At 46.4% G+C, this 12,320-nt stretch overlaps 1 protein-coding gene across 1 annotated transcript; it reads left to right on the top strand.

Annotated features, from left to right (window-relative positions):
* The first annotated feature begins 2,259 nt into the window (after positions 1-2,259).
* LOC131674272 (uncharacterized) lies at positions 2,260-12,151 on the top strand. The gene is made up of 5 exons (XM_058952858.1): positions 2,260-2,733; positions 3,629-3,795; positions 4,859-4,995; positions 6,785-6,961; positions 8,124-12,151. Exons 1-5 carry the CDS (start codon positions 2,662-2,664, stop codon positions 8,273-8,275), a joined length of 705 nt encoding a protein of 234 aa, XP_058808841.1. The 5' UTR covers positions 2,260-2,661; the 3' UTR covers positions 8,276-12,151.
* Positions 12,152-12,320: the final 169 nt, after the last annotated feature.

Genomic DNA, 12,320 nt, shown 5'->3' with positions numbered 1-12,320 from the left:
CAAACCTATCCTCGGTTTATTATACGACCTGTGAATAACTGCTCCCTTCAACTGTACGCTATACGGTTACGACCGATTGATTCCGATGCGACTGAGGAGCATTAACTAAATGAACGAGCGGCAGGCCTGCATCGGAAATTCGGCCTCGAAAATTTCGCCCTACATTTTCGTTTGTCTATCGTTCAACAGCCCAGCACAGCCGTCAAGGCGCGCTCGTTAAATCATTCGATGCGAAAGAAGCGAAGAGGCTAGCCGTGTGGTCTTGTACGCGGTAGCCGACGAGGGTAAGAAACTTGCCGAGACGCAAAAGCACGGACACGTTCATTAAAGTAAACATAGTATTTCAAGCTGAATGATTGGCAGCACGGAAGTAGGAAACTATAAGTGGGATTCTCCGCGCGCAGGCTGATCGATGTTTCACAATCGGTCATTGGCGGCGACGGGGGCCGAGGGAGGAGGGTGTCTGCCCAGACCGCGAAAAGCCCTGTAATATTTTCCAGCGATTACTCTCTTTGACGTTTTCTCGCTAAGGTGGGTCGATTTCCATCACGGCCGAAACTTATTAACCGCGCCTCCGAAAACCCTAGCAAAACTATACACGCACGACCAATAAATAATCATTGACAATATGTGCGCGAGAGCGACGATCGTTCATTTTATCTCTCTCTGAATTTCTGTATGGTAAAGCCAAGCACGTGATACCGAATCCTAAAAGCATTCGGGGATATAAGTTTTCGCCGAGAGCAGAAAAGGGGGTTTGGGATTCCGGAGCTTGCTGCTCTCCCTTATCTATCTATGTCGTCGGCTGGAAAGAATAAAATATCCTCGCGCGCACACGAAACCTCGAGACCTTTTCAGCTGCATTTCCAGAGATACTTCCAACTCGCTATTCTTTCCTTCTTCTTACTTTCGCATTTTATTTGAATAATGCCACCGGTTGCGACGGATCTCTCTTTTGCTCCATTTCCCCCCCTCTCTCCCCCTCTCTTCCTCTTTCTCTCTCTCTTTCATTCGCTTTATCTCGCGAACGCTCATCTCTGTGCGCGCGCGCGTAATGCGCGCTGCAAGTGACTGCTTGACGTTAAAGTTGCCAGTTATTCGGAGTATGTTGAATATACGAGTGCTAAGCGGGGCTCTTTTTTCGACATTCGCCTGAGTGAGAGCGTGCCGCAGCGATCGATAAAGGCATTTCGAGTAAACCGCAGGAATCGTCTTATCACTTTAGTCAAATCGACGGAAATCCGGCCGTCGTCGCGCTAAGACATCTTCGAATTTGCCATCGGGACATGGCATAGCATCCAATTAGAACGCTCGAAAACGTGCGTCACGTCAAAGCTGAGAAAATTGATGGGGAATTGATCAGCTTATCTTGGCTTACTCTTTCTTTGTACTATGGTAAAAAGAAAAAAAAAACAGAAAAGAAAGAATGCTTAAGCGTACAAGTCGAAGACTCTTGATAAGATCAAAATCTTTACATCGACGTCTTTTCATTCGAGAAAAAGGATTTGGTCTGCACGCCAGGCCTCTTTCATTAAGACGTGCAGCGCGTAATGAAGCTGCAAGCTCGTTATATTTCAGAGATAATCTTTCTTTTGAATGGCCTAAGCTCCATTTTTCCCTCTCGCCGGGAGAGTCCCACCAACACATCGCCGTCACCGTGATCGTTATCCCGCGGGAGAGAAAAACTCCGATATTTATGGAAAACTAATTGTCGTGAAAAAACCAAGCGGCGCTTATGAGCCTCGTTACAAAAAAAATAAAAAAGAGGAGCACGCGCGTCGTGAAACTTTGGCGAGCTTGCGCCGCGCGCTCGCCCCTGAAGCGTTGTCACGCGGCGCACGTGTTGCCGCAAAAGTGAAAACTGCATGGCGCAACTGCTCCCGTTGCAACGAGCAAGCGAGATATAAAACGGGCGGCGCGCGAGCGAAGAAAGCACAGCTGCCGCCGGCGCGACTCGCGAGCTCGGCCGACAGACGGCCGTCGCGATGCCGGTGTTGCGCGCTCTCGACGCGAAACTTTGGGTCCGGTTTGCGGTTCGCAGCGGCAAGTGACCATGCAGCGCCAAAAACAAAGGATGAAATCTCGCGAGGTCATAAGAAAATGAGAGCGTGCGTGCCCGTCTCTTCCAGCGGTGTGTCTATCGCGAGGCGTGCAGCGACGGCAGTAGTAGCAGCGACTAGCGTTGGTAGTCGATACGGACATGCGCGCGCGCTGAGAGCTTGCGCCAGCGAGGGAGTGAGAGAGAGAAAGAGAGAGAGAGAGCGACGCACGAGGGAAGGCAGTGGTCGAGCGCGCGCGGACTTGTCAGTAGCGAGCGAGCGGCGACGACGAGTGGAGATGCGCGAGCAGCAGCGACAACAGCAGGTGCTGGATAAGCAGCAGCAGCAGCAGCAGCAGCAGCAGCAGCAGCAGCAGCAGGAGCAGGAGCAGCAGTCAGCTCGCGAGGACGCTGCTGGGGACTCGCCGACGGAGCAGCACCAGGACCGTGGCGGCGGCGGAGGCGGCTGCAAGTGACGCGCCAGTTCCTCGAGGAGTAGGCGGCTCACCCTCGAGGCTGCTGCTGCTATCGTCACGTCGATTGACCATCATGGGGCTTCGTTGTCACGGCGCGCAAGTCAAATCGCCAACCATCACCATCATCACCTCAGGCGACGGAGAACCATGACCAGCGACGGTGCCAGTAGCGTGCAACCTGGGAAAACATGCCACGAGAACGAGACTACCATCGCTGCCGTGAGTCTCTCCCCTGTCGCTCCTTTCACCTGTTCTTGTTCGCTCGGTATCCCCCAGCTGCATTGAAACGGTGATTTGAACGATGTCGCCCATCCACGATCATCCGCGCGAAATGGTCGCATCTACCTCGAGTACCATTTAGGCAATCTCGATGGCGAGTTTTATCGCGATCGCTCGTGCGCCAAAGAGCTTTTGCGCTCAACGTTTTCGCGGCGAAAGATCTTTTTTCGTGGCAAACGCGCGCACTGCAGGCTGGATTTCGTGAATTTTTAACCGTTTCCCTCCTCTGACCCGTTGTGTCAGCGCGCACAAAGGCTCTCTCTCTCTCTCGTGCGCGCACCTTGCATATTCAATGGTCTCTCGATCTCTCCGTGTCTTTTTGAACGTGAAATCACGCAAACGAAGCAACGCCGACGGACAAAAGAGTAAACGGCGCTCGTCGATCGCTGAAAAGACACTCGGTCGCGCGGAAAGGACGCGGCAAAGTTTGAAAGGCTCGCGAGCGTCGTCGAGTGCTCGAAGCGGCGATGGACATCGACGACGGGTAGGTGGGCGCGCGAGCGAGCGAGAGGGAGCGAGACCGAGATCCATCGTCGGGGCCAAGCGAGCGCGTGTATACAGAGGGATTTCCGCGCGACTTGGCTTTCGTACGCCAGCCGTTCTCTCTATAATTACGCTTTTCAAGCTCTCGCTGCAGCAGCGGCCCAGCGGTAGCTCGTACGTGTGCATCGGCCAGCCACACACGGGCTTGCGCGCGCGTCACACACACACGTACACACTACGAGGGTCAACAGTTTCCTCTCTCGCTCCAATTGGCATACTCACACGTAGCGCGTCCACGGGCGCGTTGCTGGCCGCTCGTCGCACGCGCGACACTCATTGATTGTCATTGCAGCACATCCACGAGATCAACAGCCAGGTGGCTCAGTTCCGCGATCTGCTGATCAGCATCGGCCAGCCGCGCGACTGCCCCGAGCTACGCGAGAGGATACGCAAACTCCGTCGCAGCTGCGTCGAGGCCTGCAAGAGCACGTCGCAAATGGTGCTGCCGCAAATGCGCAGGTATGCGCCACTTGGGCCTGCTATCAGCGACGCTCTCGCGCTCCCTTGTCCATCTCGGGCACACGCGCGGCTTGCCGGCAACGACAAGGCTCGATCAACGAGACGCTCGCTCGCCCACCCTCGTCCTCTTAGCTCGCGCGTCTCTCGTGTTCCAGTTGTTTACACGCGAGCTTAGCGCCTACTCTTGTTTTTCCGGCTTACCGCGTGGTTAACCGACCGCCAGCGCAGCTTTTTCTTCTGTTTTTTCAGCAGGGAGATGGACGAGCGTGCCTCGTCCCTCAATCTGTAGATAATGCTTTTGCGCACCGAAGAGTTTCACGCGTTTCTCGAACTCCATTTATGCGCGAGTAATTTTGTCTTGCACACTCGATCCATTAACGTCGAAAGAGAGAGATATATCCTTTCCGTACACGCTTCTCCCTTTTGTGCCACGGGCAAAAACAGATAAATTATTTCCGACAGAGTTGTATTCGAAAATCCAGCGGCAAGTTTGTTCGCTCGCGCGCTCTCTCTCTCTCTCTCTCTCCCTCCCTCCCTCCCTCCCTCCCGCCCTCCTTCCCTCCTCTGCCTCGCTCTCGCGATCCTGAAAGCTATATGCCTTCTTCCTTCGCTTTCTTAACTTGTAACTCAATAGACTTTGCTCCGTGACCTGTAATGACAAGAAAAACAAAGTCCAATCGAATACATTTTTCGGTCTTATCATTCGCTAGTCTTTCTTTTTTGTCTCGTGTCGTCTGAGCTGCGTGCCACTTGAAAGATGTGTACGTTACAAATGCAGCGGTGAAAAAAACTAATTCTACGCGTACGCTGTCACGCGAGAAATTGGCACGCGTTATCAGCGCTGACACGTTAACAAGATAAAACACAGCACCGCGAAGGAAATACGTTAATTTGCGGGCTTCAAGGTACAAGTGTCCGTTCGCCTCCCCTAACACGCGTCAAAGCCAATTGCCCAGAGCCACATAGGCACACAAAACACAATGGGAGCGGTCGAGCGCTGCCACTGCTGAATATACAGTCGAGCTCGGGGGTTCAGTGTGTTATGTCTGTGTTTATCTTGTAGCGCAATGGAAGCGGGAATACCGGCCGACAGTCCGAACCTTGTGCTGCTGTTTTTCCTTTCCCAGCTGTTTCTGCGCGAGCTTTACAAGAGCAAGAACCTCGTCCGCATCGTCCCTATGGACATGACTGGCTACTTTGGTAATTATCGACTTATACATATATACACACCTCGCCCGCACACGCACACACACATACATACGCGCGCACGTCCTCCTCAACTCTTTTACTTCGATTAACTGTACATCTCGCACACGGGGTTGGATTTTCGTTCATCTTTTTCGCTACTTTTTATTAACGGTTTTGTAATTCGCCTCGTTAGCAACGGAAAAATTAAGAACTTTTCTGCGGAGAAAAAAATGCAAGAGAGAGCGGCGTGACGAGATTTAGGGCAAATTACCGTGCGTTGAAAATTAGGATTAATTTCAGCGCTGCCTAATTAGTGTGTAATTTACGTCGACGTTATTCTCTCTCTTTCAAAAGAAAAAAAAGGAGACTGCACACAACTACGTTGGAAATTAAATGGCGCGTGCATACGTATATACAATTGAGTATAATGTGATTAAAAGCGGATCGTTGTCAATATTAATGGGCGAACGTGCGCTGAATGACAGCTCACGCTCCCTTTCCGCGAATAATACAACCAATATGTGTGACTATGATGATAATCATAAACAATTCAAGCTTTCCAAGCCTCACAGTTGTGTTTTCAATTTGCCTTTCATTCTTATCGTCTCCCGAGCGATGGCGATGTTTTTCGCCGAGTTAATCTACTGTAATCCAAATTGAATTTCAAATCGCGTCATATAACTGGCCGTGGAACGTTGCACTTTGCAATGATCATTTTGAATTTCAAATTAATTATTCGCCATCTCGTCGCGCTAGGAAAAGTGCCCGCGAGCCTCTCATCACAAATTGACGCTCGTCCGTCGCGACGTTATGCATGCGTTATATAACAACTTGGAAATTCAATAAATGTCGCGACCTTCCGTCACGCATACAAAAATATTTACGCGCCTCTGAGCTACCAATTGTTATTTCATTGTTGCTCGGGGCGTCGATACATCAAGTACGCAAAATACGTGGACGCAAATTTAGGTCGAGCGATTGTTGAATAATCTAAAAAAAAAAGAGAGCGTCTTGGCCGAGACGAGCGTCAAATTGAATCTCGCCAAATTGACAAATCATTCGCTAGCGAAAATTTTGCGCCAGAGCTCGATGTTGGAAGGTGCACAGTAGTCGACCACCCAATGACATTACAAGAGAGAAGCTTGCGAGCCATCCCAACGGAATAATTACGTTATTTTTCGCGTCGTAAGGTGTTTTACTCGATCAACGTCACGAGAAATAAAAGAAAATCGACAATTCGACCGGGACGGAACTTTGAATGCCACCGTCCGAGCGACAAAGCAAGTAACCAAAGTAAAAAAAGTTGTCGACTCGTGTTATTTATGCGAGTGGTATATATGTCGAGCGCGAATCAAAGTTGGCAGGGGCGCAAAGTTAGCAAAGTATCCCACACGCAACAGCGGGCAAGAAGACGAGAGAGGCAGGTCGGCTTACACGAGGCCTACGTTTACGAGCGTTCGCGGAGACGATTGACCATCAAAAATTCATGCCCGTTTCGCCGTGTCAATTGATTAGTGCTGCCAGGGCGCTCTACTCGAGGCACGCGGACGCCCGAAAAGTGATCAAGCCAACGCAGCTCCCGCGGATCCTCCTTCCACTCCTCTCTCTCTCACTCTCTCTCTCTCTTTCTCTCTCACACACACTCGCTCACTCGATCCCATCAATAATGCATGCTTGGGCATGCCTGAAACATGTGTGCCTTTGTGTACGCAGTGCATTAATCAATAAACTGTGCGTGTGTGTGTGTGTGTGCGCGCCGCCGCCGCCGCCGCCGCTGCCGCCGCTGTTTGCGTTTACACAGAGAGCAAGTCGGGCCCGTCTAACATCAGCAACGTCATCACGCAGATCCTGCTCTGCAAGCAAATCACTCTGGACTTCAACGAGGAGGAGCTGTGCAGCATACAGAAGGACTCGGAGGAGATCGCCGCGCTGATCGCCGAGCTACAAGAGTTCATGCCGCAGTCCGAAGCTGACACCGGTACGTCTACGATATTTGTTGGGCGCTCCTCCGAAAGACCATCCTTCCGATGATCGTCCGCGGGCTTCTTTTTCAAGTTCGCTCGAGCAACTTACAAGCGGATTACGCTCATGAACCTTTTGCCCGATTTGCCAGTACAGTCCACGCGCCTAATTGAGACGATCGCTCTCACTCGATTATTCCGTTGTTTCTCCGTCCCGCGCCCATAATTTTTTTCTCTTTCTCTCCTTTTTTCTTCATATTTCTCACCAAAGACTGTTGTCGCGTGAATTTAATTGGCCTATTTCCATCCGGGACACGCGCGCACGCGAGCGCGAGCGCCGTGCAGATTAATTGGAATTTCGAAGGGCGAAAAACGCCCGCCGACGCCTTCGCGAGCTTCTCGTTCAGCATCGCTGTTTATAACGAGGCTTCTGTTATACGGCTCAACTTCTTGAATATTTATGATCCCGTTTAGGCTTTGTATTTGCTTGTGTATCGCTGTTAATTATCCCGCTGCTTTAGATTGATGCAATGCACTTGGCGCGCGATAAATTTCGTGCGCGGGGCACACGCGACAGCCGCGAGCAAATAAGCAAGCTCGCGAGAACTTACAGGTTTCTTTCGTGGGAAATTGATCGCGAGTGCAGTTTCGCCACTACCAAATCCATAAATCTTGCTCATTCTCTTTAGCTCTCGGCCGTACATGACGTATTTCTGCCGCGAGAAAAAAAAAGAAATTATGATGCGATTTGCATTTGAAATGAGTGGCCGTATGTTCGTGCTGACTTAAGACTCCCGCACCCATGCGCGTTTAACTTTTCTTTGCTTTCAAAACATTTTTTTGCCATGCTAATCAAAATTATGCGATCTTCTGGAAAAAGAAAACACGCCAGTTCGATACCGCGATCAAGAGCTTTCTTTCGTAAGTTTTAATTAATGCCGCGCGTATCGTTTGCTCGAGTGTAGATTGCGCACGCGTGCAACGGAACGCCGCGGATAAAGTGTAGATGTGAGCGAAACAATGTAGCCGCCAGTATTCCAGAATTAATGAATGTGAAATTGGATGGTTCATATATAGAACTTCGTGTCATGGTGTTCGTTGAGATACTGATAAGCTTATCGTACGTGAACGTCGAATTGTGCAAATTTATATGCGCGCGTGTGTTCAATCTGTCCACAGAGCGACCAGTGGCACTACAGGAAGCAGCGAATCGCGTCGCCCGACCAAACGGTGCCCGCAAGAATCTGCGCTGGGAGAACCGTCAGAATCGTCACCCGTTGCGTGGCACGTTTAAGTTCTTCTGCTGCGCCGGACGCCCAAATTACCTCTGATCTGGTCACATTTGGCAGGCCTCCTCCATCTCTCCGTTACGTCGTTTTCTTATCGTGGGTCTACGCCACGAGGTTAACACGTATATATTCCTATGCATCATTATATCATTACAATATGCTCTTTCAGTCTTTCAAAATCCGCAATAGCGCACAATTGCACCGTACTCTCAAAGTGAAATCAAAACTTCAAACTAAAAAACAAGAAATTAACAACAAATGAATTACGTTATTATTGAAGTTAATAATTAATTAGAGAGATGGTTAGAAAGACAATCCAGAGGCAAAACAAAGAGCAACGGCCAATCAAAAAAACAAAAATTCAGTCAATTGTCGTTCGCAGGTACAGCGAGCTGGATCGATCTATATATATATACACACACACACACACACACACACGCGTAGTTTTTATTAAATAAACAAAACAAAACTACTCTACTGCCGTATGTAGGGAAACAAATCGGGGGACTAACTATATCGATATAATACGACATATCCATCGTCACCTGTTCACTAAATAATTTAATAGACGCGTGTGAGGTACTAATTAGCGACGACGACGAATATGGGTCCAATGAAAGATATGATGGTGATTCTGCGTGTCGGTTCATATCGCATACACTTACAAACACACACACGAGGCGCACATATAGCAACAAACGCGGAAGTCAAGGAAAAAAGAGTCAACTAACGAGAGAGAAAAGAGCGAGCGTAAGCTTTACTCTTTCCTAACAAAATATACATACATACACACACACACACACACACACACACACACACACACACACACACACACATGATTAGCTACTCCGCGTTCTACGTCCAGATATCTATACATAGGTAGCTAATAGAAAATAAAGAACGGAGAAACAGAAGTGGAAAGAGATAAGAGACACTCAATTACAGTTGTGATTATTTATTAGGTGGTTTGTCATTTGAGAGCAAGAGCGAGCGAGTGTAAGGATCGATTAATCAAATAATACAAACCCACATCCCAGTGGAACGTGAAGAGATCTCTTTCGGCGTAATACATATATACACACACACATACACGCACACATAAAATGGAGAATCAAATATTATAATTAAGTCGTAAAGGATAATACGTGATTCAATGAATTATACAATTGTCATTAATACTTGCACGCGCGTACAAATGAATTCTAGATGACTTACATATTATACAAGAGGAAAAAAAAATATATATATATATACCTAGTGCAATAGGATTTTACCACGTAAGAACAGAGTTATAGTATTTTGTGATAAACTATTTAAAAAAAAGAGCGAGAATAAAAAGGGTGCAAGAATGAGAATAACGGAAGGGTGAAAAGGATATCTATACCCAGGCGAATATATATTATTATGTTATGAAAAGCAAGAAATGTAAAAAAAGAAGAATAAGAGAAAAAGAGAGAACTCAGCCGCGCGGGTGCGTGATGCGTATGAAATATCGCGGAAAAAAGCCTTTCGTGCATCATCATCATCGTCATCATCACCCTCCCTATTGTTACAAAGCGGATCGGATCGTACAAGAAAAGAGGGAAAAGAATACTACACGCTGACACAGACACAGGGGCGCGAAGGTACACAGACTCGCATAAAAAGGAGTCGGTATCGCAAAGAATAGCCGTCGTAGCCGGCGGCGGCGATCATATTGGCATTGCACGCGCTACTTTTCTTTTTTCTCCTCTCCTTCTCTTGCGATCGATAGTCCGGAAAATGGCCTAGCAAGAGAAACGACGACAGACCTCGTGAATTTCCAGAGCCGTATATTCGTTCCGACGTAGGCACGTCTTAGATCGACACTTTACGATAACACGTGCCGACAGTTAGAAATGTATATGTAGGTCTCGGTGTCAGCCGCAACTTTGCGCAACATACAAGTCCGTTTCGTTCAAAAATATTGGAGACTTTGTTTTTTTATTTTCTGAGACCGCTGCCGTAGAGGTAAAACGAAAGGCAAGAGAGAGACCAGGAGAAATGTGCGTGTGCAGTATGGTGATGTACGTTAGTGTGGAGGCCACAAGAGATAATTTTGTAGTGGTTATTATGTAGATAGAAGCTGGCCGAGAGACCGAGAAAGCGCAACTTAATTTCTTTGAGAATTTGTCTGCCAGCTGTCGCGCGTGTAGGACGTAATGTTTTAATGCCCTCGCTTCTTCAACCGCTGCTTTCTAAACTTTCCGGGGTTGAAATTTTTTGCGCGGCAATATTAAAGTGCTAATTTCGCCTTCTCGAGCGAGCTAGCGAAAGAGAGACAAATGTTTCGTCTGGGAGAGTTGTATAAATAATGATTTATCATGCAATAAACCTCGCTGCGAAACGCGGTTGTGACCAAAGAAACACATTAAATAACGCATATGCCTTGATAAATCATCATTGTAAATAAAATTTACATACGGTGCAATTCTTCATCTTGTGCTGGTTTATCGCTTGATAACTCATGTGCGTATTGTTTCTCTGCCGTCAAACAATACACATTCACACGCGCAACAGTCAATAGCAACAATTATCAATCGCAATCATATGACAAGGTGTGTTGCGCATATAGCATATAATCTATAGGGCGATTGCTTTCAGTACACTCGAAACGTGCGTGTGTGTCCCTATCTACGCGCAAATAAATTAATTTGTAGCTGAAATTCGATATAGCGTTTGCCAATTTATTAGAGTGGCTCTTTCACGCGAATAAAACAAAATTACTGATACAGTGTTGTTTTTCTCGCTTCGAGGCAATAGATATAGCATCGGCAAAGAAAAATACTTACACCTGGCAATCGCCTCGACCTTATAGATGAGAGGTGTACTCTAATTAAAGCTAATTTCACGTGAATCCAAGTAGAGGGAAAAGTTGAACTGCTGCTCGATGTGTTCTTCTGTACATGGGGGTAATGAAATTCCACTCTATAAAATTAAGTCAACTAAAACCATACGTGAACGAGCATGGTATTGTGGAAAAATAAACACTGTTGTATAGCCGAAGTTATTAAAGACGGGTACTACTTTAATATTAAAACGATATATAAAAAGATATATATACACAAAGTGCGCCGAGCGCGCTTCTGTGCCGAGTGGCGATGTTTGACAAAATACATATATACCAGATATATAATGACCCAATAATTAGTGATATATTTTGAAGTGGAGCTTTGCCTAAGAAGTTGAAGCATAGCTCGAAAAAAAAATAATAAAATAGCAAGCACGTGAAAATAACCTGTTTACTTGAATGCATTTACTGAAGACAAAAATAATATTTCAAGTCAATATTTACTACTACTGTTATGTGTAACGCCTAGTTAAAGTTGAACGACACAAAAGTGACAAAAACTCACACACTCACAGATAGTTTTATCGTTATACTTTACACTCGCCGATAAATATTGGAGAAGAGAGGGTACATGGATATATGGTTAAACTTTTAAAATCGAACAATGCCAAATTAACGAAATATACTTCACACTTATATTATATTATAAAAATATGGACGTGGACCAATAAGAAAAATCTATATCCGACTCACCTGAATATATACGTGCGTGACCACACAAAAGAAGCCGTTATGGATATATATAAATGAAAAAATATATATTCCGTATAGACGTTACTCATTTTATTATATTTCTTAATGATATATAAATGTATTCTTATAACGAACTTTACTTGCCAAGTAATCTTTCATACCATTATACATAATATTGTTCACCTTTCAAATTTCGATTAGTTGCGAAAGAAAACAAATTATTATCAAGCACGCGTGTGGAAAAAAAAGATAGAAGGGAAAATTTTTTAACGAGAACTTTTATAAACGTTGTTTTGAAAAAAAATCTGTGTCATCTGTCGACCAATCAACAGTAAATCACCAAAAAGAAAAAAAAACGAAAACTATTATAGCCACGATCTTTCGTATTCAAAAATCCGTCTTTTCTTCGTCGTTCACTGCAAGTATATTTACCAATGCATATCTTTCGAATTGTAGCACGAAAATAAAAGAAACACAGAGTTCGTTCAATATGAAACGATCGAGCAATCAAATAAAAGTGACCTC

Source organism: Phymastichus coffea, unplaced genomic scaffold (assembly GCF_024137745.1).
Source record: "Phymastichus coffea isolate CEN01 unplaced genomic scaffold, Cenicafe_Pcof_1.1 PCOF00225, whole genome shotgun sequence".
Lineage (NCBI taxonomy): Eukaryota > Metazoa > Arthropoda > Insecta > Hymenoptera > Eulophidae > Phymastichus > Phymastichus coffea.
This window is presented reverse-complemented; position numbering and strand designations above follow the sequence as displayed.